At 29.6% G+C, this 27,394-nt stretch overlaps 1 protein-coding gene and 2 pseudogenes across 3 annotated transcripts; all 3 read right to left on the bottom strand.

Annotated features, from left to right (window-relative positions):
- Positions 1–9,974: 9,974 nt before the first annotated feature.
- EDA6 (embryo sac development arrest 6) lies at positions 9,975–11,152 on the bottom strand. Its single transcript, XM_022893268.2, has one exon. The coding sequence runs from the start codon at positions 10,658–10,660 to the stop codon at positions 10,247–10,249; it is 414 nt and encodes a 137-aa protein (XP_022749003.1). The 5' UTR covers positions 10,661–11,152; the 3' UTR covers positions 9,975–10,246.
- Positions 11,153–16,947: 5,795 nt separating this feature from the next.
- LOC111298551 (large ribosomal subunit protein bL28c-like) lies at positions 16,948–19,549 on the bottom strand (annotated as a pseudogene). Its single transcript, XR_016328473.1, has 2 exons — positions 19,241–19,549; positions 16,948–17,743 (listed from the first exon to the last, which is right to left on the bottom strand). The product of XR_016328473.1 is annotated as a large ribosomal subunit protein bL28c-like (transcript).
- A 770-nt stretch (positions 19,550–20,319) lies between these two features.
- Positions 20,320–25,651, bottom strand: LOC111298283 (uncharacterized; annotated as a pseudogene). The gene is made up of 9 exons (XR_016328855.1): positions 24,408–25,651; positions 24,055–24,225; positions 23,811–23,947; positions 22,737–22,838; positions 22,566–22,630; positions 21,936–22,063; positions 21,732–21,824; positions 21,480–21,556; positions 20,320–21,381 (listed from the first exon to the last, which is right to left on the bottom strand). The product of XR_016328855.1 is annotated as an uncharacterized LOC111298283 (transcript).
- Positions 25,652–27,394: the final 1,743 nt, after the last annotated feature.

The following is a 27,394-nucleotide window of genomic DNA, read 5'->3' as shown; positions in this document are numbered from 1 at the left end:
TATATTTACAAATGAGGTTATAGTCTAGGAAAGAGGGAAAACGATTGTAAATGCTAAAATTCGAATTTCAAACGTATTGAATATTATTTTTTAAAAATGATTATATAAACCAACTAAACTAAACTCTAAATTCATATATATATATATATATATATATGTATGTATATACACAATCTTTAATTTAAAAGTAATTAATTATATCCAATTAATTGAAAACATTCTTTGTATGTCAATTCCAACTAATGGGGGATAGTTTTAAAAGAAAAAAGAATGAAGTTCCTCATATTTAAAAAGAAAATTTTAAGTTGGATATTGTTTATTTGTATCCATGCAAAAAAAATGAAGTTTCTTTGTATTTAAAATAATGATTAAAGCTATATATGAATATCCACATGTTTTTTGTGTTTATTTGGCTCAAATTCTAAAACAATTCCATTACATTAGAAAATTGAAGTTGATCGAAACAAACACTTTTGTATGTTTGTAAGAGTTGAGAAATGAATTTCTTTTGGATGCTAATAATCAAATGGAAAGATTTTTTTTTAAAAAAATAATATGATGAGAAGCCGATCCATATGAATTTATTAATTATAATGAAAATTAATATTTTCTAAATGCTTTTATTAATTGTCATTACGTTATAACTATTTTGGTAACTCATAATCATAAGACATATTAGAGTTCAATTAATGAATGTTTATAAACATTGACCGATTAAGGATTAAAATACTATTTTAAGAAATATTTTTGCATTTAATAAACTATTTTCATATTGTGGCAAAAAAAAATGTATGTTCATATAATCTGTCCAATGCTTAATTTGTAAATTTCCCAACATCTTAATAATTATGTGAGAATTATATATGCTTGTCTATTGTGTTTTAATTTCAAAGCTTGCCTTATGAAAGCCTAAGCATTAATGTTTAAGATCAATATAGGTTAGGAGAAAAAGCATCCATGAAGTATATGAAACAAAGTGAAAAACCAAATGAAGTGAGGAATGACATCAAGCTTGGTTCAATTCCAACAAAATAATTTAGTATTGGTGGATATATATTATCTCTTCAAATGTTAGAAAATTATCTAAAACTTTAAAAAAATTTACAGTATTTAAGTTGATCTCTCCTTCTATATTCATCAATATGACATTTTGCAATGACTCGAAACATTGCTAAAAGCCATTTTTCTAGTAGTGTTGGTGCCTTATTTGACCTTAATAAGCTGAATTAGGTAGCTAGCAAAGTTAATCTCTATGTGTTAAATTAATTAATTAGGTAAGTCACCATTTGCTAATTCATACATGTGTTTTATTACAAGTCACTTCATTTTTATCTTATAATATAAAATTAAATTATTCAATCTAACATGCGCATTAACTTTTTACCAATGGCATGCAATTGGTATACAAATCCTATATGAATATTTGTTGCCAACTTTGATTTGTGCTTGATTCCTAGAGCAAAGTATATCTATTGCTCTTTATAATTCCCCTAAAACCCCTTCCCCTAAACAAAGTAATTAAATTGAAATTTGTTATTATTATTATTATTATATTTCTAATTTCGTTGATTTTTGAAAAATAAAGTAAAAAAAGTAGATATTTCACGAAATATTCTATTAATGCAAATAATAATTTTATCCGTTAGTGATAAAATTCAATGTTAACCCATAGTATAATGATAAATTTGATCTTAATCCCAAAAAAAAAAAAATCAAATGGTTATACATTATTTTAACAAGTAAAATAAATAAAGGAGGTGGTTAAATTCTTCTATATTATATAACAAAAAATTACCCAAACCAACTTTGCTAATTATAACTTGCAGAGGATGATTTGTTTTTTTTTTTAATTTCAAGAATGAGGAACTCAAATCTAATTTTTTGAGCAAATTGATTTCTTTACACTTATCATTAATTAAATCAAATTTCAAGCACAACTGTTACGAGTTTCAATATATAGGGTCTCATGATATTATTCAAATCTAATTTTTTTGAATTGCAGTTTCAGTACCTTAATTTATAGCAGTAAATAAGGACAGTGAAAAGAGTCTGTAAACAATTTTCAAAAGAAGTGATATGAGAAATGATGAATTCTTAGAACTTAAATTAATTCGAACTACAAACAACATGAATTACGCATTTCTTTTTGTTAAAACGATAAATATTATCTTCAGGTTTTGTCTGAATTGAATTTTTTTTTTCGAATGATTTTGAAGGTACATTTTCTCGTATCAATTTTGTATATTCAGGCTGTTACTTTCGGAGTGCTTCTCACTAAATTTTCGAACATGATTTACACATGAACAATGCTTAAAGCTCTAGATTTTTAGGTGCAGATTGAATGATTTTCAAGCTGACCAGTTAAGAGGGCGGTGGTTCATTTGCTTCGTATATAAGGAAATTGTTTTTGCTTTCATTTTCTCCATATGAATTAATGATGGAAGCAACCACAAAATCTTTTCTCAAAGATAAGCTAATTGAAACAAGACCATGATCACTATATATAAAAATAAAATTATGCATGAATAATTGATTGAAGATTTTTCATGTTAATATCATATAATTGTTTTAAATACTAACATAAAGTGACAATATTGAGGAATAATATTGCAATACAAATTAAATTAAAACTGTGTTTCGTTGATTTTTTTTAACAAAAAAAATTTAAAGAAGAAAAACCAAAACTAAAATATAAAAGTCAACTAACAAATTGCAAATAGCATTATGCATTGAACGACGCTGGAATTGGCACTTGTAAAAGAGTTTGAAAGGAAGCATTGACAAAAAAAAAAGGGTCATATCTTCTTTTCAATTTGATTAAGACCATTGATAATAGTTCCCCCATTGAGATCCCCAAGCTTTGATGATTTCAGTACTTTTAGTGCAAAAATTCATTTATTCTTTCAGTCAACTTGTCCTATTATCACATTGAACAACTTTATGCAATCAAGATCCATGTCAAACAACTGTTGCACATGAATCTAATATTAGTTCTCTTTTTTCCCCATTTTGTATTTGTTCCATAGTTGCATTTATGATGTCTAAGTGGGTCAATGCAACAAAAACTTGCCAAAGGCTAGAAACCTGCCGAAAGTTAAGCCTTCTATGTATGTTGATCTTTAATTTTTTTTTTTTAATTTTGATTAATTTGATAGTTTCATACTTTCATTGTATGATAATAGGTAATTAGTAATCGTTTCAATATTTCCCTTTTCTCGTCCTCCCTAATTTTGGTTTTTCAAGTTGAACATTTTGTATTTCTCAGGTTTTTTTTTTATTTTTTATTTTTTATAAAAGAAGTTGTAGTTGAAGAAATTACAAATATTAAAAAAATTATAAATGTTGAGATTTGAATATCAAATTTATGAGATTTCAGCTACATAAACTAAATGGGTTAAGTCTCCAAATTTTTTATTTCACTAAAATAGAGATATCATCAAATTATACCATTGTATGAAATCATTAAAAACTACTTATCAAACTTAAAAGTAATTGAGGGGCAAGATGATTGGAAGTAATTAACAAGACATATAGGAATTCATATTACAAAGATAACCACTCAATGGATAGAAAGAAAGAAAATTAAAGGTAAAGAAATTAGTTTATGACCTGATAATTCATGCATTCATGTTGTGTTTTATATAAAAAAATATATGTTACAATTTGTATTAGTATAAAAATATAAAATATATATTTTTAATTTTATTAAACTTATTTAAAATATTTATTAAAATTTTAAACCATATCATTTTTGTATCTCTTACTCAACTCGTTTTCGCATAATATTACTGTCTCGTATTTGAGATTGCCAGGCCGCCTCGCCTTTTGAGTGGGGAACATTGAAATGCTATAGCGTTTTATACAACTGATAAGCAAAAGCCAAGACCACTGGGGAATATATTAGTGGAAGCTTTTATAAAATTTTGATAGAGACATAGCCACTAAATCAGGCATGCAAAACAAAGAAAGAAAAAAAATAGTGGGTATAAATAATATACAGTTATTTGGCCCCAATTGCTTTGGCGGGTCTATTTGCACACTAACCCCCTTTAAGAACCCTACCCAACCTCAGGTTTTGGTTAAGTCAGCCTTTGCTCACTTCCAAGTTTATTAAAATATCACCAAATAGAGATAAAACCTTAACATAATTAGTTCATGAATTTGTTTTGGACAATCTGGGAATGAGAGAAGAGTTGTAATTGTTGGAATTCGAACTCCAGATCTACTGGATATTATTTTTTAAAAGTAATTATATGAATCAATCAATTAAGTTAAACTTTGAATTCAATTCAATTAGTTCATAAATTTAGAATGTTTAAGCCAATAAATTGATGTGAAATTTGAGTGTAACTAAATCACATCAAAATTTATCCGTAAATTCATCAACTCTATGATTGAATTCTGTGAAAAACACCAAAATTCCATTTATAATTCCACATTGTAGCAGCATTCCACATTGCAGTCTGCTGCTACACAATTTTGAGCACTAAAACAATGAGGTCATATGGAAGCAAATAATCGCATACTACTGCTACTATATAGCTTTTACAGATGGTATCAGATAACTGGTTTTTCTTCTAAATAATTGGAGAAATATGCCTCGAGGATACATAAGATAAGTGGCATGAATTTTAGCTTCATTTTCATATGATTATGGGATATTTCCAATAAAAATTTATTAAATTGACATGATCACGATGTAATCGTCTTTCCAAAGCAGTGCCAACTACTGCTAGAGAGCAATTTGAAGCTCTTTCTCCTTCTTATGAACGATGAAGAAGGTGGCAAGGGTTGGAATTGCTATGAGGGTTGGTACGATGCAGTAAGTTTTTTTTTTTATTATTTTAAATACATCATTGATTTCTCAATTGTAGTTGTGTTTTTAAAATTATTATCCAACTATTAAATTTTTTTATTTAATAATTAAAGTTTGAATAAATTTTTTTTATCATCCAGCTAATAATCTCTATTGACATACTGATGTAATGATCCTACATTACCTATCAGATGTAATGTGGTATTGCCATGTCATCTAATAGGTCACGTAGCATTACTAATGTGACATTATAAATTTTGAAAAAATGTTGATGTGACAATACTCTGTGTCACCTAACAGTCAGCTAACATATCATTAATTGTCATATTAGCACATTATTAGAGATTAACAGATAAATGACAAAAAAAATTACGTAAATTTTAGTGATTAAATTGAAATTTTTAATAATTGAATGATCAATTTAAAAACACAATCATTATTAAATGACCAATAATATAATTTACCTTTTTATGTCAAGGTTAAAAATGTGAGAAGGAATACAAATTATCAACATGAGTAGTTATGGTTAATAACACTGGCACAAAAAAAATTGAGTAAATTCAGAAGAGTAACAAAAATTGTTGGCAGACAGTACTGACTCTCCCTAGTCACTAAGCTACTTGGCTTGAAGCAAAACCCTTCAGATTTGAAAAATAGATTTGCATATACCCCTTAAGGTCCATTTTTGTTCATATCATGCACATCAAGATATGCTTCATAAGAAACCAATCAGATGTCTTGACATTTCATATCGATGAAAAATCTTTTATCTTCAATTCAAGTTCCCATATGTAATTCATTCAGCCACCATGAGACAAGTACTTTTGGAATTGCATGTTGTTGATGGTTTCATCATTTAAGGGTACAATTTTACACATCTTTGAGGTCAAAATGGTTAAAAATTTTCATGCAGCATTGCTTTCCAGTTTTCCTGCCATAAGTCACTAACCGCTTCACTCACTGTCATTATCTAATATCTAGCCACAGCTGAAATCTTAGATCTTATACTTGAAAATTTTCAAGTGCCCCAATGCAAATTCGAAGAGGCAAAACTAGTTACTATATGTTTAATTTTCTAATCCTTCAGTGCCAGCTTTAATGAAAGGGTAAAACATCATAAGACAAAACAAAGTTCGGTGCAAGTTTTGCAGCCAACTGACATATATACTTTTCTGCAAAACAACTTTCTTCCTGTGACAGACCAATCTTCTCTTATAAAAATGGTTTGGTTAGCTCCATATTATACAGAAAGCAGACCCACTAAGCTTTCTTTCAAATGTTTCAAAGATGGCTAGGCTTTTTTTTTTTTTTTCGTTTTATTTCATGCTAGATTGATTAAAGAATTCATTGGAATTGAGGTGTACAGAAAACTTTTATAAAGGTGATATTACATCAAATATTAGTATTAAATTTAGTTGAAAAATGCATGTGAAAAGATTGTGAGAATAATTGAAGAATATACCCATTATCATATGTTAAAAATAATTGGTTTGGATTGACTTGAACAATACTCCGTCAAAGCCAACTAGTTATAAGCCCACTTTGAGTTATTAGAAATTCAGGCCTATTCTTAAGCATTCTTAAGCTCCATTAGCCCAAGCCTACGCACTAATTCATTTGGAATCGGTTTCAGCAATGAAAACCGATCAAAATGTATTAATTTGTGTCAGTTTATTTGATATTGATGTAAATTGTTTAATATGTAAAGTTATGAGATTATTAATTTAATTTTTGGATAGATTAGATTAATTGTTAAATTAATAAAGATATTTAAAAATATAAATATTTTAAAAATTCATTCCATCATGATAGATAATAAAATTCTATTGTAGATAATTAATACTAAAAAAATTAAAATATATAACATAATATAATAAATGTGAAAATATATATTTAAATTATATAAAATAAATTTAAATTATAAAAATAAATTTAAAACTCAAACTCTGAAAATATTAGTCAAAATGTCAAATAATGCAACCATATTAATTTAAAGAACAAAAAATAAATAAATACTCTAAAATCTTAAAAGCACAAAAAAATTATTATAAAAAAAAAAAAGAGAAAACTCAAGCAAAAATATTTAAAAAAATAAAAAATACTTTCAAAATGATAATATTTGATAAAAAAATCAATCAAGCTGCAAATTAATGGATAAAGTTTTAATTTTAAACAATTAAGTAAATAACATAATTATTCATAATTATAATTATAAAAATTAAATTAATTATAATTTTAAGATCATTTTATTAAAAATTAAAAATTTATCAAGTTCAATCAAATCCAGCGGGTTCATCGATTTATTAATTTAATCAACGGTTCAATACAATTTAAAATCGAGTTAATTACAAGTACAATCTCTTATTAAATTTATCATTTTTGTGTTTAAATTAAACAAAAATTACAGACAAAATGGTAATTATGAGAACTGAATTGACTATCATTTCCAAACTTGCCATGTGCATAGCAAAAAAGATTGAAAAATGAAAATCCAAACCTTGCAATTAGTCTTTTCCAAAATCATTTGATGATGGAAACTTGAAAGTAAAAGATTATGATGATCCTTTGACCATGAATCAAGCAAACAAAAATAATTATTTATTGTGCTTTTTTATTCTCATTACTCATATACATAGTATGTGAATAAAACTATGAGTCAAAAAGCTCATAATCTCAAATTTAGTGCAGTTTGGTGTATTTAATTATTTTTAGAAGGTAATATTTTAAAATTTAAATTTCAGTACATGAAATTTTTTTTTTCTAAATTACAATCCCTTAGGTAAAAAACAATTTAGAAAAAAACTTCGAATTTATTTTATTAAATCTCACAAATTAAAAATAAAGTGAAATTTTAAATATTTAGTTGAATTCGTGTGTGAGATTCAAAGGCTCAATCTTAAAAAGCGACTCTTCAGTCCAAGAAGGATGATCATTGTCATCAATGACACAATGTTAACTCTAATATCAACTATTACTGTTTTATACCAACTTTGAAAATATTGTCTCCTTCTACTCATTAGGACTAACATTTTTATCTTACAAAAAATGATTTACAAATTAAAAATGACAAACATTTTAAATGTACTCAACCAAACTCTAATACATATCCAATGTGATTCATGAGTATCTTGCATATTAATTTCATGATATAACATTTAGTAAATGCAAAGACATGCTTATTATATAAGCTTATTGGATCTAGAGATAAGGGTGAGTAAAAATTAGTTTGATCTGATAAGACTAATTAAAACCAAGTGAATTCGATTAATTTAGTTTGATCTATTCAGTTTTAGTTGTAATCAATTTTTTAGATTGGTTAAATTGATTAATTTAATCGATTTTTAGTTTTTAAAATCGATAATCGAATCGAGCAAATTAATCAATTTTTTAATAAGTGATGGTAAAAAGATTGATATGAGTTTTTTTTTTTTTTTGGTAAAAATATTGTTAAAATTATTAAATTTTTTAATAATTTAATTCAAATTATATTTGAGATTGAATTTTATTGAATTGAATTTATGATTAAATAGTTATTTATAATAAGAAAAAAATGATGAAAAATATGATTATTTAACCAAATCAATCGAATTGAACATATTTTGGTTGATTCGGTTATGTTCAGTTATTTAAAAATTTTCAATCGGATCGATTACTTGATAAATAAAAATAAATTAATTTGATTATTAATTTTTTCAAATCAAACCAATCAATTACTCACCTTTATCTGAGGATGACAAAAACACTTACAACCAATAGATTTTAAACCGCACTAATCCAATAGGAACAATTTTATTTTTGAAATCAAGCATCTAATTAGAGGCAAAGTGGGTATTTTTCTAAAATGTGAGAGTCGGATAGTACTTCATCTTAGCCCGTTACGATATATATATATATATATATATTATAATAAAATTATTATTTAATTTAAAATATTAATGTAATGAAAATATTATATTTATATATAATTAAAATATAATTTATTTTAAAAAATAATATTTTATTAATATAATAAATAATTAAAATTATTAAATAATTAAAAATCAAATGCAGATCGAACATTATACATATATGCATAAAATATAAAAAATATTAAATCAAATTTAATCAAATGTAAATTTTTAAAAATCAAGACAAGCAAAATTCTGTGCCAACCTATTACCATCCCAAATTGGAACATTTTTTTTTTGTTACATTAGGAGAGTAAAATCCTAGTACAAATAAGAAAGAAGAGAGATTTGATTGGAAATCAATTCCTTAATATCCTCTCAAACGTTTTTAATCACTAAGCTAAAGGCTTCCGAACAACTCCTTAATGTCCCTTCATGCGTCTTTAATTACTAAGCTAAAGGAGGAACACTTCATTTTATAAGCTTGCTTGACAAATTTGAGATCGTTACCAAGAGACAAGAAAAGATCTCAATAATAAGAGCCGTGAGCACTTTCAAAGATTGACTATCATATTTCTTATATAAATTTATTAATTTTTTTATAATGCATTTTAGTGAAATGTATAATAATATTGTTAGTAAAATTTAAAAATTTACAGATCAATACTGCAATTTCTTAATAATCTTTTTTTTTTTTTCAAGTGTGACATTAAACACAACATAAAAAAAAAAAAAAAAAAACCAAATTTGGCTTTGTAGCATTAGGTGTGGACGTTACATATATAATAATACAATCTTGATCTTACCATACATTTTTCTGTCTCATATTGCATTGATTTTCACGTAATTTAAAAAAAAAATAATTTTAATATTAAAATTTAAAATTTTTTCATAAAATTAAACTTTATGATTTTTAATGTTAAAAAATAAAAAAAATCATAAAATATAATTTTAAAATATAAAAAATAAGAGTTTTAGATATTTAATAAAAAAATATGACATAATTTTAGGATATAAAATAAAAAAATTAAAAAAATGGGACAGTAATGCAATCTTATCTTACCATTCATTTTTCTTTCAAAGAAGGACCAACATTTTTTTTATATATGGTATATTAAAGCACGAATTAATCCATACAATTATTTTTATTCGATTAATTTATATAATTATTTAAAAAAATGATATTAAATAGGTCTCAAATTGAAATTTCAGAACTTATAATTTTTTATTCTATATCAGACCAATACATTTTTACACAAAAATCATGCAAATTTTACCATCAAAACACTTAAATAAGTATATAAAACATAGTCAAATATATTACATTTAGAAAAGACAACACAGCATCAAGGTCGAATTAAATAAAATATAATAAAAGAAATCAAACATAAATTAGGTTTATTCTCTTGTCGTCAGTACCTATGAGATTTGGACTCACCAGCTTGAAAGAGACAGAGGGATAATCAGACGCAAGAGAGTGCACATTTCAGTTACGTGGATGCGAATTTTCAGCAATCACAATTTGCCACGTCATCATTTATTTTCACATCTGGATCCACCTGGCGAGCTGAGTAGGATTAACAATTCCGGGAATGTGGGCCCCGTCGTTCTTCAAAATACTTGCCACCTCAGCATAGCTTTGGTTCTCTTTCTTAAGATTCGGTTCGTTTTCCTGCTTAACTGGCTTTCTCGGTTCAGCCAATGAGCCAATCAACGGAATCGCCTCTGCTCGAGCCGGATCAAATTTTTTACCAAACAATGTTCCCCTCGTCAAGAACTCATGCGCCATGTAGCCAGCTAAAAGCCGGTTCGAACAATTAGGTGAAGACGGAGATTTTGAACCGGTATAAACCGAGGGTTGAACCGGAATTGACGGTTTAAAGGAATTAAAAGCTTCTCTCTCTTTGCGCTTTCTTGAGATTCCAGGTGTCATAATCCTACGAGGGTGATGATTCATTTTTTTCAAAAAAAAAAAAAGCCTTTAAATCATGCCACGTAAGAATAAGGTTAAGACCGTTAACTCGTCGTTAACAAAGGGGCAAAAACGTCAAATACGATACTTGATTTTTTTCTTCACACTTCTCGTTTGGGTAGAACTGTCAAATCAACTTTATCGAGAAGTGAACGAAAATGTCCAACTAAATGAAATTACTCAACAACCCCTCAGGTTGAAATAAATCACAAAAAAACCCACCTAAAAAGAGAAATAAAAAATAATAATAAAATAATTTTTTAAAAATAAATTAAAATAAAATACAGAGATTTTCCAAATAAAAATAAGAGGTGGCAGGGAACTCAAAAGAGGCAGTTTTGGATCTGGATGTACGGACGGCGGTTGAAGGGGTTAAGCCGCAGGTGGGTGGCGGAGGAAAGAAGTTAAGGCGAGATTTCAGAAACAGCAAAGACAAGTAGAGGAAAAGAGGGGAAAAGGAAAGACAAACAAGAGAAATACTAAAGTCGTGTCTACCCGAAACAATATATATGGTAGGAGGTTTTGGAACGAACCTTAGTTTTAGAAAAAATACCGAGAATGCCATTATTTGATTTTTGCAATGACGGAAAGGTCCTTTGCCATTTCAAGATTATTCTCTATCAGTGTCCATCTCTCTTTTGCGAAGTTTCAGATAAGGTGGAAGAAATTACGGTTGTAGCCCTTAGTTTATTTTACCCAAAGCGGAGGTTTAAGGGCAATTATCGTGGGTCATTTTAAATATAATAATTTTAATTAGATATAATAATTTTAAATATTATAAATTGATGTAATATAAAAATAATATAAATTAAAAATTTGGTAAAAAAAAATGAATGAGTTTAGAAAAAACTAAAAAATATATATTATATTTAAATTAATTGACATAAATTATAATATAATAATTTTTATATTTTACATATATTTAATTCAAATAAATATGAAACCTATATAAAATTATCAAATTTACTTTTCACTGTTTACTCTCTCTTCCTTTGTTAGTTTTTTTCAAATTTTTTGTTATTTTCACTATGAAGTACTTTTTTAAATTTTAATTTAAAATAAATAAATTGCTCAATTTTTTAAATTTGGCAAAATAGTTCATACTACACAAGTGAAACCTATATAAAATTATCAAATTTACTTTTCACTGTTTTACTCTCTCTTCCCTTGTTAGTTTTTTTCAAATTTTTTGCTATTTTCACTATAAAGTATTCTTCTTTTTTTTTTTTTGAAATTGAATTCAAAATAAATAGATTGCTCAATTTTTTAAATTTGACAAAATAGTTCATATTACACAAGTATCATGTATTCGAGATTAATATCAACAATAAATCATTGGTGTAATTTAAAATCAAAATCACTTACCTCAAGAAAAAAACAAATTTATCAATTAATGTTTTATTTTGGATGGCTAATAGTAGATTTAACAATTTTAAACATGACAAATGACACATCATGAAAATGATATAAAAAGAATTATATACAAGTTTAGTATAATCATGTTTTATGTTTTAATCATATCGATATAATTAAGACACGATATTATTTGTATCATATTCGTATCAAATAGTAATGACATATTTAAAATACAGCACTACTCATAACATAAAAAATTTTAAAATTTATTTTAATTTATTTAAAAAATAAATTAATAATCATATTTATCTTATCATTTTGATGTTTAAATAGATTATAAATATTCAATTTTTATATAATTTTTTGTTTAAATACTAATTTAAATGATATTTTTGTTTAAATAAATGAATTGATCGTGTTTAATCATGTTATTTATATATAATCGTATTAATCGTATCGTATCACGTCGTATTATTTGGGTAATTAATCATATCTAATCGTGTTATATTTATATAATCGTGTTAATTATGTTATGTCATATCGTGTTATTTGGTATAATTTAATTTTAAATGTATTAATCATATCTTATTGCATGTAATATGTATAATAAACATATTATATTCGTATTTAAGTTATTCATATCATTTAAGTATTCATATTATATTCATATCAAGATTATTCGTATTATATCTAAAATTACATTTGACATAAAATACGATATGATAACATAAATTATTAGATCTAGCTAATAACGACCTAAATGAAGCCAAAATCAACCCTCTATTAATCTACACATTTTCACCATATTTGGTCTATATAGTTGTGTAAAGAGAAATAAACTTACTATTAATGTTTATAATAAGATTATCAATTTATCATAATACTCAAAAACTAATTAATTAATTTTATTTTCATTTGGGTTTACACTTTTTTCGCAAGCTTGAGAAAGAATTCAAATGTTATATATATATATATATATATATATATATATATTTATTTATTTATATGTCACATTTTCTTTCTTCAAAACAATTCATAAATCTTGTCAAAAAGCAAGAATCAATGTATAGAGTTGGAGAGAGAAAATGAAAGGCATTTATTTGGCCTAAGTTGATGGAGACATTCATCAACCTCTATACTATGATTGGCTAAATTTTTATTCTCTTCCATGACAATGCCTAAGAAAGCTCAATCCATGGTCATCATTTTTTTTTTAGAAACCAATTATCTTTCTTATCTTTTCCTCATTGCATATGACGACTGAATTTTCTAGCCTTTTTCATGTAATTTTATGAATTGAAAGGGACACAAAATAATATATTATCCTTGTGTCACAAGCATTTCTTTTTCTAGATATGTATTATTTCTATATTATCATGTATCTGTTAAATTTTAAAATTTTTTATTTTATATTTGAATTGAATTTTTTTGTCAATTATTAGTTAATTTTAAGTTAAATGTTTAATATAGTATTAAATAATTCTGAGAGTATTTATTGATTGATGAAAAGAGTATCAAAAGAAAGATACTAAAAGTCTATTTGAATAGACGGTGAGATTAATTTTGATAAAATTATAAATAACGGTGAATTTGAAATTAAAATTAGTAACAAGGATATGTGTTTGAATGTAAACGTAACGGTAACGGTTAAGTGAATTATAATAAGAAGATAAATAACCATTAAAAATATTAAATTAAAATATATATGTAATAAATATTTTAAATTATTTAAAATTTATAAAATTAATAAATATTTTAAAAATTATTAAATTATTTTATATCAAATAATTAAATTATTAGATTATTAAGTAATAAAATTTATAATTATTAAATTATTAAGTTATTTAAATAACAAATCAAAATAAAAAAAAAAGTTAAGGCATTTTTGTTATAGTAATAAAACTTATGGATAAAATTAAGGGAAAAAAAAAAACTTCACTGGCCAGTTACCAACTAGACAAAAAATGGCTAGTTGATGACTGACTAATTTTTAAACATGTCATGCATCAATTTAGATGCAAAAGTTGATATTTGCATGTCTTTTTATTGCAATCTCATCGCCATTGAAGATGAGATGCAATCCAAACAGAACCTAAGATTTTTTTTTCTCAGCTAAATTAACAGATAATAAATTCTAGGTTGTATGGGATCAACTCTAGAAAATACTAATCCCTAATTACTTTGACAAGAAAAAGAAACAAAAAATTTTCCCCTCTTTTTGTTGGTTAATACTATTGGGATTTGTCTTTACTCTCAAAATCTCACATCAAAAGTTATAAAAATTTTGAGTTTATCTTGTATCCCACATTAAGAGTTTAGTAAAGATATAAAGGGTTTCACCCTTATAAATAAGAGGTTTTGGATTTAGTTTGGTAATTTTGGATAATTAGACATCAAGAGAATAGTTAGGTGAGTAAGTTATTAAAAATGTGTAATTAGGTTTTGGATTAAGTTTTGAGTAACGAGTTTTTGGTGACTTTTCTCATTTCAAAAGTCTATAAATTGTAAAAACTTATTTGATAGTGGATTAGGTTTGGAGTAGGCTATTTTGAGTTAGGCCGAAATAAATATATTTGTGTGTTCTTATTCTTGATTTGAGCTTACTATTTTGTGTATAGGTGCTAGGTATGCGTATTGATTTCTTAACAAGTAATATCAGAACTATGGTGATCCCTAGTAATTGGTATCAGAGTGAGATTTGAGGTTCGTAGAAAGATGTTTAAAGAAAGTATGTCTAGTATGCCTATGCCTAAGTTTGAGATTTCATTATTTGATGAAAAAAGTAATTTCATATTATGACAAAGTATGATTCAAGATCTGTTAGTACAACAAGGATTAGATTAGGCATTAGAGAGTAGTAAGCCTGACAGAATATCTGACGATAATTGAAATAGAATTCAAAAGAAAGCGGTTAGTACTATAAGATTGATGTTAACCCTAGAGGTAAAGTATAATGTGTTGACTGAGAGTACTCCGAAGAGTTTGTAAGATAAGCTTGAGGGTATTTATGCATCGAAATCGTTAACTAACAGATTATGTTTGAAAATAGATTTATATTCTCTTAAGATAAAAGAAGGTACAAGTTTTCATAATCATCTGAATGCGTTTTAATAGATTGATTTCTCAATTACTAGCAATTTTTGTTGATGAGTTAAAAGATAAAGAGAAGGCTTTAATTTTGCTGTCATCTTTGCCTAAGTTTTATAGACCTTTAGTTCAGACTTTGTCGATATGTAGGTCTACTTTGAAGTTAGATGATGTGACTGCCTTTTTACATGAGAACAAAACATTTATGGAAGCACAAAACTCATCACCTGAGGAAAATACACTAGCTGTAGAAGATTTGATTGAAGGAAGACTCAAAAAAAGATTGATGGATCAAAAGAAAGATCCAAGTTAAGAGATAGAGATTATAGTGACATAGATTATTATTATTGTGGTTAAAAGGGACATATCCAAGTGCACTATAAAAAGCCGAGAAGGGATATAGTTGTCTTCAAAAGGGCGAATGATGAAAAAAAATCGGATGATGGAAAGAATGATACTGCTACTGTTGTATATGATGATGATGTTGTTTTGACGATTTGTATTGATGAGACTCTGACTTTGAAAGGTGATAAAAGTTGAGTTTTGGATTCTACTGCTACAGTGCATGTTTACAATGATAGGAGTTACTTTGTGAAGTTGGATGAGAATGAGAAGTATGAGGATATTGTGGTTGCCAACAACGAAAAAGTACAAATTTAAGGCATTGAGAGTGTTCGCCTTGGATCTCACAATGGTGTTGTTAAGATGCTTCGTCATATAAAGTATATACCGAGTTGTAACTACAATTTAATTGCTTTGGGTGTGTTAGCTTCTCAGGGGTATACATACTATAGGAGTAATGATTTGTTGAAAGTGTACAAAAATGATAGTATGATTCTACAAGAAAATAGGGTCAAAAATCACTCGTACATGCTTGATGGAGACTCAATTGTTGGGATCTCTGTGATGAAAGAAAAGAAAAAAGGTAAGCATGTGCGCTTTTGTAGATTCTGTTGAAGTGTTTGAGAATTCAAGTCAAAGAAAAATTTGTTAAAATTTACCTTAAATCTCAAAATCTCACATTGAAAGTTGTAAAAGTTTTGAGTTTGTCTTATATCCCACATTGAGAGTTTAATAAAGATATAAAAGGTTTCACCCTTATAAATAAGATATTTTTATTTTAGTTTGATAATATCAGATAGTTAAATACCAAGAGAATAACTATGTGAGTAAGCTATTAAAAAAGTGTAATTAAATTTTGGATTAAGTTTTGAGTAAAAAATTTTTTATAACTTTTTTCATTCCAAAAGTCTCTCAATTATAAAGATTTATTTGACAGTGGACTAGATTTAACGTAAACCATTTTGAATTAAGCCGAAAAAAATATATTTATGTGTTCTTATTCTTGATTTGATCTTACTAATTTGTGTGTGGATGTTGCGTATGCATGTTGATTTCTTAACAATTGGTATCAGAGCTGTGATGATTCCCAACAAATATTTGTAGAGTTGTTGTTGGAAGCTCATGACATTTCCCAATTAGCTAAATTGCATAACTAGTTGTAATCATGCATCAAAGAATATGGATTTTTGCAACTGAAATTTTAACTCTGCAATTGTATCTAATTCATATGCAATTATTTCAAATCTCAATGTTTAACCAAGCATAACCTTCCATGCTTAGTTAAGTCAGAACCTGTAATTTATGCCTCACCCTTAGAGCAATGAAGAAAAATAACACAAATTCCTGTTTGATGTACATTATAGTTGAGCACTTCTAATATCAAATTTACTGCAAAATTTGAGATCAAAAGTCACATTTTCTTATTTTTGTCAAACTTATATACGGTTTTTTTTTTTTTAATTTTAAACCGTCTCACTTTTGTTTTGTTTTATTTTTTTTTATTTTCATATCATATTATTGTTTTTAAGCATCCAATTTAAAATCAATTAGATGTAAATGAAAGGACCCAACTTGAAAATAAGACTACAGGATGTGAGATATCACCACTTTAACAGGTTCGCATCATGTGTAAACTAAGATGAAAGAAACTTTCCATGTGATAAATTTGGAATGGGTAACCGAAGAAAATTTTGACTTTAATATCATATTAAACATCCAACTTAAAACCAATTGACTATAAGTAAAAGAGCCCAACTTGAATATAAGACTACAAGATGTGGGATAACATCATTTTAACAATCATGTCGTATCCAAAATTTTTAACAATCAAGCCGTATTCAAAATTATAAGGTCTAATCTTCACCAATTAAACTAACTTATGCCTTTTTTCTCACAAGTACAGCTATTGGTCGGAATCATGATACTCTCATTTTAACAAAAGGTTTGAACATATCAGGCTATGCCATAAGAATTAAATAGGGAAAAGCAAATCAAAAAGAGAGGCAAAGAATAAAAATTAGTCAATGCTTTACCGACAAATTTGGTCATTATCATTCCTTGGGAAGATCTATTCCAGCCTTCTTAGCAACAGCATCCAGTCCATTCTTCTCTATGGTCTTCAATGCCTTGGTTACAAACGCAATTTTACATAGCGCTTATCAGCTTCCCACCAAACCTTCTTGTATTGGAGGTTGACAAACAGCAATTTCTTCGTCTTGTGGTTCGAGAAAGAAACTTTGTTCGCTTTCTTTGCTTTCCTCCTGGTGAAAGGGCATACTCTGCCTGAAACGATTGATCAAGTTATGAATAACAATCATTGTCCACCAATCAATTACATGGCTCTGATCAAAAACCAACAAAATCGGGTGAAGATGGCCTACAAGAACAACTACAATTAAGGGATAATATATAATTTAACACTTAAATTATACTATATTCAATAATTTGGTACTTACAAAAAAAAATTCATAATTAAGTATCTAAATTTTTATTCTGTCAAGCATTTTGCATCACCGAGTAAAACCGTTAGTTAAAATGTTGACGTGACAAATATTAACCAATAAAAATGTCTCATGTGTCATGATATTATTGGTTTTTTTTTTTTTTGTCACATCAGTTTACCATTAACAAAATTAGTATGTAGGTTTTGACGAAAATAAAGTTTGGATTTGGATTCCTAATTGTGAATTTTTTTTATAGGTACTAAATTATAAAAATGATATAATTTAAGGATTGAATCATGCATTAACCCTATTATTAAATAAACAGTACATAAACCAAGCAAGATAGCCAATGCCATTAAGAACATTTGCAGACTAGTTATGTATAAACAAGCTATACAAGCCATTTCTATACAAGATACATAAAGCATTTCTTTTTATGAACACTCACCATCATGCAACAAAAGGCTACAATCTCATCAATAATAGCAACTTATATTTTCACCTCCACCTTAACATTCTGTCTTTAGTTCTAAATTCTACAAGTAGAATGTAAACGAACAAAATATTCGACGAACAATTCATAAATAGCTTTCGACGAACAATTCGTAAATAGCTTCAGTTTCCGCTCATTTATATTTGTTTATTAAGTTTAACAAACGATCACAAACAATATTTCAATGTTCGTTAATTAAACGAACATATTACGTGCATAGCAAAGTTCATTCATGTTCAGTTTGATTACATCCCTATGCACAGGGAAAACCATGATCAACAATCTACAACTCCCATATCCATAAATTTACCTTTAGTCTTGAACATTTAACCAATCACCAATACCCCATTCTACCAGCTCTCCCAACCAAATAGAACAAAAATTCTTCCATAGACTGTACATTAAACCAACAAAACACAAAGTTCCTCTCCTCAAAACTCTTCTGGAAGCAATACATTAAACAACTCAGACTGAAACACTTGTATTTTAACTTTCACAAACTCTAATGTATAGCAAATTCCAGCTTAGAATTAGCATACTACGGTTGCCGATAAAAATTTGTTAAATTCAAACAATTCACGTTTTCATTTAAACTTAGCATTCAAATGAACAAACTCAGATATTATTTTTGGAAAATTTCACTACCAATCTCCTAAAAACACCCACTTGCATTTACGTAAGTATAAGTATTACCTTTCAACTCCATAATGGAGTTTCATATAATGCAACAAAAAAAGAACAAAAAGAAAAGTGCAAAATTGAAACCAACAAAGAAATTTAATTATAAAACTGAAATAAGAATACAAAACCATGGGTAAAAAACAAAAGAGACAAAGGATTTACGAGCAACAGGCCGCGGAGCAGGGGTGAAAGGTGAGGATATGGGTTTTACAGGTGCCACGTAAGGGAGGTTGTAGGAGATATTGATGCCACTGAGTCGAGAAGTGAAAGAACCCAGTAGTTGTAAAGATAGCCTTGTCTTTGAAGGCTCTGGTTTGTGAAACCTGAGAACTGAAGTACTTCCCAAAGTAGCCAACATTGCCATTGTTGCTTTATCTGTCCTTCAGTTTTTCTGTTTATCTGTTTGATTTTGGGAAGCCAAAACAAAAAAACGTGTGGTCAATAATTTTGTTCGCTTTTTTCATTCGCTCTTTTTTTTTAATCAAAAAATGGTCTCTGTTCTTTTAGTTACCGTTTTGGGCTTTGGCCTTTAAATAAAAGAGCAACAACCCTTTCCCTGTAAAGGAAAGGGGCCAAGCTTAAAATCAAAGTGCGACCCCAGCATTCAAAGGTCAAGCCGAAAAACAAAGTGAGCAAAATGTATGTAAATTATTGTATTTGAAGTTTGAATAATATGCAAGTAAAGATTATTGCATGTGAAGTTTGATTCAATGACAGAAGCTTGACACAGTGATGATGATTAAAAAATAATCTGTAATGTGATCAAGCTATCATGGATTTATCCTTTATTAATGGTGATGAACGGGAAAAAAAAATAGTCGGCGGCCCTATTCTTGCAAGACTACAAAAATACCAGTGTAATAAACAAATTTTATCTGTAGTATTATATATATAATTTTAAAGTAATGTCAAATAAAAAGCAGATAGAGACAGACTGGCTCCTCAGAAGCTGATACATGGAGTGACCATCATCAAGCTGGTCAGATAGATGTAGTTCCCCTTCCTTCCAGTGCCTCATACATTGCAACAAAGGGTCCTTCTCTACATGCACATGGAAAAAGTACGGACTAGTTGAAGCCAATCTACCTCTGAAAAGAAATTCTAAATCCAATCCAGTCAAAGTAACATTTCCTTGTCATATGGCTGAGGCCTACTGTGGTGATTGGCAAAGTTCCAATGTAGGATGATGATGATGATGAACATACTAAAAAAATGAGTACGCAGGGATGCAGTGATCTAATTCATTTTGGAAATTTCACCTGGTAAAGGTCTGGTAGATGTACTCCACTGTCACAATCCGGTCATCAACTAAGCGTCCATGTATACAGTGTGCAGCCATGCATGATGTCTCTATTCTTCCATACTCAACAAAGACACAGCCAGGCTCAAAAATCAGTTGCAGACTGGTCTCCTTACTATTTTCACCCTTCTTAGTAGTATTTGATTCCATTCTCGCATTACCAGAACTGTCAACAGCTTCTTGTAACTTTCCACCGGCTTCCTCAAGCTGCAGATCTTCTTTGGGCACCAATTTCTTTTCCACATTTATGACTTCACTTTGAATATTGTCAGCAACCTTGTCATATTGAGAGTCAGGTTCCTGTTTAGGGAACCCTGCAGCCTAGGAATCTTTTGAGAAATTGTTATGGACACACTCTTAAGAGGCAGGATCTTCCACTGCCACCTCAGTATGACTTTCTGGTAACTTTCCATTGACTTCCTCCGGATTTGAATTTTCTTCAGCTGCTAATATCTTGTCAATATTTGTGGCTTCACTTTGAATATTATCAGCATTCCGGTCAGGAAAATAATCTGATTCCTCTTTTGAGGGATTCATCAGATTAGGAACCTCTTGAGAAACTGTCGACTATCTCCAAAGCCAGATCTTCAACAGCCATTTCATTATGAAGCTGAGCTCCAGCAGCAATGTTGCTACCAAGCCCCCAGGATGACATTGCTCAGCATCCAAGCTCCCATGGTTTATGTCTTCACCATTGATGTTACCTGCAAACTCACCTTGTTGACATAACTCATTGTCCACAAGGTTGCCCAAAGGTTTCTCATCATTATAGCTGTTGCCTGCCGTTAACTCATGAGAGTCACTTGGAAATTTTATCCCAGCAGTTCCTCCAGAGTTTCCATCTGCAACTTCTTCCATTGTCTCTGTTTCAACATTTATTTCGTCATCTTCTAGGTTCTGCCTGGTCCCAGTTTCCCTTGTATTATCGTCCATTATGTTATTTCCAGTTGCGATGATACTGTTTGCATGCTTGACAACATTAACGGATTTAATAGTACCAAACCTGCAGGATTGATGGTTCAACATACATTTTCAGATTAACCCAATAAAGAAATATGATCACGAAAAGAGATAAGATTCAAATGGGGTGTTTTGTCAGACCTGGAACACTCTAACCTCACATCTTCTAGTACTTCTTCTACCTCTGCTTCAGATACTGATGAAAAATCCTCTGGGAACTAGGCCACAAAAACAAGGACAAGAATTACGATAAGGAAAATGGTTTTCCTTTCAGAAAAAAGAACATCAGTCAGTGGACTAGAAATAAACGTCTTTAATGCACATCTATGGAAGTCAAAACATGAAACATAATTACAAACATAACTACACATGCATCAAATCAATATACTTTACCAGATTTTTAAGCTTGAGGATTTGAGTAGGCTTCTGAAGAAGTGACGTCGCAAGTTGAGGGATAACACAGGATTCTTGGTCTCCACCATTTCCCTAGGAAATGTTTCTTCCAGTTAGTATAAATCTCCATGTAACATTATGGCTAATGAGGAAAAAAATTAAAACTGAAGCGTTGTAAGGAAAGTGACAGTGCTTGTGTAGTACCAAGGATGAGCCATCAGGAAAAGCCTGAACAGCAGTGATCACTTGTCCTCCCAATTTTATTCCATTCAGACCCGCACAGGTTTTGAGAGTAACAGATTGGTCTACATACTCATATATTAACTTATCAGCTATTCAAGTTTCAAAGAAAAGATTGAATAACAAGAAAAGAATACAGGAGACGCATAAGGAAAGAACAGAAGTAAATAAGAAAAAAGAGTAGGGAGAACAGCTGCAACGGTTCGACACTTATTTGCAAAAAAACAAGCATAAAACAGAAGTAAATACATTCCCTGTTACCTCCAGAATAGCATATTGTTCATTAAGATCCACATTGATCTCGACGTGCCCTAAACTGAAAATGGCATAAAAATCCTAGTTAGTTTAAAAGAGTGATAAACTCAAAAATGAAAATGAGAAAGAGAAAAGGATAATTAGTATGGAGGAGGTAGATGATGCCGGAATATAAGAGCCCTTGAGCTAATTTCTGAGCAGCATTGAGAATTTTACAATCATAATACCATTTCAGATGAAAGCCATTGAAATTCCACCAATGAAGATCTGCACCAAACTCCAATAAAAGGAAGTAGTACATAAGGATTGCCACAAAACTAGAGTAAGTAGGTTAAATGCCATCAGCAAGAGGTGCAGGTGGTAATATGGCAACATCCAAAAAAAGAAAGAAGGCGACAAGACAGCTGTAAATAAAGATAAAATAAATTAGAAAATAATGGCAGTGCCTCAATAGTATGCAATACGAGTATTTTACCGCATGTAGCAGTCAAGTAAATAATGAATACATACCTTGTAATGTGAATCCTTCACAATATCACTGATTGTGTTCACTGTTGCCTCTGATTTCTCCAGTTCACCAGTCGGCATGAAAAATAGCAACTGTCTGAAAACCTGCTACCATGGTAACCACAATATACCTCAGAAGCAGCAAAGCAGTAATAACATACTAGTATTTTTTGGCTGAAAAGAAAGTACTAATTGAATTACAATCATTCTATATTTCTATCTACAACCAGAGAAACAAGGACACGGCATATGATAACCATCCAGGTTAGTTGATGATTGAAAGGGCAACAAAATTCTGAATTGCAAACAAGCACCCTGATGTAAAGAAACATTGAAAATGAAACCGTTTTGGTCTTACTTCATCAGTTTTCAGAGTAATATAGACAAATGACTGAAATAGCAGCAATGCCGTGAAAAACAAGACCCCGTACTCTTCAAATCTTGTGTTCGTTGGCTTCTTATCTTAACTCTCAGCTCCTCATATTTGAATAATATCATCGAGTTAGGGTGCATTTGGCACGTGGATCCAGTGGAAAATAAGGGGTGCAGCATGGTAGGAGCCCACTCCCTACAGCACTGCACTGGTGTGCCAAACAGAACCTTAACATCCTTCCCATGTATCAGTATGCAGCGACACATACCCCAAAGTGTCAAGAAAAAATATCAATTTAACGAGCATTTTAAAGATTGCACACTTAACTGTAGGGAAAGAAAATCATAATTACTTCTGTAGAAGAAATAGAAATAATCAAAAACATTGCAAACTTATAATCAACATGATCTAAGTTCAGTACCAAATAATAAAATACAAAAAATTGCTCAATCAGTCATTATGTCAACAACAATAACTACAAACACAGAGTAATTAACAAATTTATAGTCATACATCTTTTTGGTTTTTGAACCAAATATTTGCAGTGTTAAAAATATCATCAGTTCCACAAAAGAGATTCTCAAAGATAGTTCATAAATAAATCAGATATAACCGAACTAGAAAGCAATAAAACTGTATAATCTGAAAAGAAAGATATCCACAAAGATTGATAATCAAATAAATAAACTTTTCATTTGTAATACCACTTCAACAAAGTCTTTAGGGCGTCTGATTTTGAGAATGGAACCAGAGAAGGTACTGCCATAAAAAAAAAAAGAGCTACAGAAGCATCCTCTGGTGTAAGGAATTCAACAAGAGCTTGGCACCTTCCTTTGTGTATCTGCAGTTGAGATTTGTAAGGCATAATATGACATCTCCCTATGTTGCACTCATATGTTTAAAAAGAGTAAAATAAACACCATTCAAAAAAATATATCAGAGACTTACAATGCAGCTCATACATGGTTGGGTTCGTCAAATATGACTAACGCCAGATGAAAGCAAAAAATTATTAAAGGATTCCATAATAGCTTTCTCAGAGGCTGAAGCTGGCAAATTTTCTACATAAAGCCTTCTCAGAGGCCTGGTAGCTTTTGTTAGCTGAACTGTTTGATAGGAGATAGTAGAGATCCTCATCCAACCTGCGAGTTATTATCCACCTTGACCCAAATATCTCATGGTTTTATCCCACAAAAGGTGTCTTGAGATTATATATATATATATATATATATATCATTCTTTATCCACATATTCTTCTGATGTGAGATTGGAGGCATTTTAGAGACATCATGCTTTGATGATAAAGAGCTTGTTGAAGCCACAACAAGAGGCTTCCCTGTAATTGAAACACTAGGAACAGCACTGACTGCTACATGCATGTTCAAGAAAACCATTTGACTTGATGCCTCCTGTAAATTGGAAGAAACTGAACCAGAAGACACCTTTTCTGTTTCTGCAGGTGCAAGATCCCACTTAGCTGTTCTCTTCTCTGTCGAATGATGAGCAGGGGAGAACGTCCTAACAGCTTCGTTCTTTCTCTTCCTTGGATAGTAGCCACCAAGACCACTTTTGGACCCATTTTGTCGCCTATGGTGGCCATTTGAATCATTAGTTGTCATTCTGCTCTCGTCATCAGAATGCTGTCTTCCAGACCTCCCCTTTACACCATGTGAGAAAAGTTCATGCTCTGACACATGTTGAGATGCATGCTTGTGCGCCCTTGGTGAGAGCAAAATAGATCTTGTATGACTGTCCTCACCCTCTCGACTCTGTGACGGTCTCCTTTTATGGAGTGATTCCTTGTAATGGGATCTCGATGGTTCTTTCTTCTCTTTCTGTCAACAGTTTGCGAAGCATGCCCCTTTCACATATCATATTTTTTCGTAGTACTCATTTCTCTATTTTCTTCATCATCTATAGTTTGATATTTTCTCTTCCTATCTCTCAGATTTCCCCTCAATTCTTCCTGTATGTCTATCCCTCTTCACTAAATCTCTCGAATGCTTCTTTGCATCTACATTTTCAGAACCACCAGATGGTCGCATGTTTTTTCTCTTCACGTGAATTTGCTTCTCATATTTGCCTTCATCCATAACACCCCTATCTTTTCTCACTTCAGACTTCAGTCTTTTTTCTGACTCATGATTCTCCCTATTTTTCTGTTTAGACATGCTATCGTTTCTCCTAGGTGCATTCTCAAATTTCTCGTGAGAACTTCTCTTCTCCAATTCCTCTCCAATTCCTCTGATAGACGCTTTTCATGACCAGGAGAAAAATCTTTACCAAGTCTGTATCCTTCTTCAGATTTGTTAACATTAAAATCATTATGTATTAGGCTGTCCTTTGCTATCTTCCCCAATTCTGTATTTCCTTCTTTGACACTTTCAGCATGGTCATTAAGTTTTTTACTAATCCTCTTGAACATAATCTTGTCATAGCTAAAAGGCCTTGTCATGCCAAAGCTGTATGGAATAATAACTCAAATCTTATAAGAGATTTGTTTCGGATTAATCAAATATTACTTGATGGATAAGAAGACTTGCAGAATAAGAATTCTAAGAGAAAATAGATTTTTAATAGGCAAATTTAACTTGCAGAAGAAGAATTCTAAGAGAAAAAAGATTCTTAATGGGCAAATTTGTATATTTATAGACAGGTAAAGTCTCTACAGGGTTAAGTATGAGAAAAAGATGTAAAAGAATTGTAAGGTTTTATAGGTAGACACGTCATAAGACTATTGAAAATTTACGTCTTATGGGTGTGTATGTTTGTTTATGAGTAGACTAAATGAGACTAAAATGGTTCACATAGGTATGATGTATGGGTGCATATGGGTATAAGTTTGGTTATGTTGAAAGGGTGCACATGGGTATGTGTTTTATTTGGGTTAAAAATACTTCATAGGACTAGACGAGATTGAAAGGGTCTATATGTATTAAATATTGAGTAGTTGATATTTTTTATGTATCTTTGTAATTCTCTACAACTAGTTAAACTTGATTCTCATCCGTAGACATAAGTCAATTGGACTGAACCACGTTAAATTATTGTTTCTTGTGTGATTGTTTGATCGCTTGATTTCGTTTCCACTGCTATAATGGGATTGAGGCTATTTAGCTTAACAAGTGGTATCAAAGTTGTGGTAATTCCTAACAAGTGATATCAGAGTTGAAGGTTAAAGACATAGGAAAAGCTAAAAGTTTGAGACATGAAAAGAGGTAAGCCTAGAGGAGCTTGATTTAAGAGAAGAGTTCGAGTTTATATTTTGAGGATTGGTTTACGTGAAGCGTAAAAACACATAAAAGAATATGATTATGACACTTTCATTGCAGATAGAGCCAAGCATGTTTAGCATGAAGATAGATGATTTGGTAAAATTTGAGTCAAGGTGAAGATTGTTGAGAATAATGACTCAAATCCTATGAAATATTTATTTAGGATTGGCTAGATATTGCTTGATGGATAATAAGAATTGCAAAAGAAAATTTCTAAAAGAAAAGAAATTTTTAATAGGCATGTTTGACTTGTAGAAAAAGAATTCTAAGAGGAAAGAAATTCTTAATAAGCAAGTTTGTATGGTTATAAATAGGTAAAATCTCTGTAAGTTTAGGTATGAGAAAAAGATGTAAGAGAATTGTAAAGTTTTATGGATAGACACCCCATAAGATTACTAAAAATTTACGTCTTATGGGTATGCATATTTTATTTATGAATGAACTAAAGAAGACTGAGAGGGTTCATATAGGTATGATGTATGGTGTATATGAGTATATGTTTGGTTGTGTTGAAAAGATGCACATGAGTATGTGTTTGTTTTGATTGAGAATACTTCATAAGACTAGAAGAGTTTGATAGGATCTATAGGTATTGATTGTTGAGTGGTTGATATGTTTTGATGTATGTTTATAATTCTTTATAACTAGTAGATCTTGTTTCTCATCCATGAATATAGGTCAATTGTACCGAATCATATTAAATTATTATATTTTGTGTGATTGTTTGATCGTTTAATTTTGCTTCTGTCGGTGTAATGGAATTGCAGCTATTTAGCTTAACAAGAAATTCCTTCATAGGAATCAAGTTGTGGGAGCTCATCACCTATTTCATACTTTTCTCTAGGCTAACTCGATTTGCCCATTTTGCTAAGTATTCTAACTATACTTCTTACTTGTCAAATTTACTAAAAGAAGACATAAAGCATTCAGCCCTATAACAAAGATAATAGCTTAGCACAACTTCAATGCAAATTTTGATAAGTAATCAAAATTTCTCTATTTACTGCACACGA

Source organism: Durio zibethinus, chromosome 16, assembly GCF_047325235.1.
Source record: "Durio zibethinus cultivar Kanyao isolate XHJ-2024 chromosome 16, ASM4732523v1, whole genome shotgun sequence".
Lineage (NCBI taxonomy): Eukaryota > Viridiplantae > Streptophyta > Magnoliopsida > Malvales > Malvaceae > Durio > Durio zibethinus.
The sequence above is the reverse complement of the archived record's forward strand: the minus strand, read 5'-3'. Positions and strand labels throughout refer to the sequence as shown.

Excerpts from the sequence above, each read along its gene's own strand:
- EDA6 (XM_022893268.2), bottom strand. The coding sequence starts at position 10,660 with ATGAATCATCACCCTCGTAGGATTATGACACCTGGAATCTCAAGAAAG.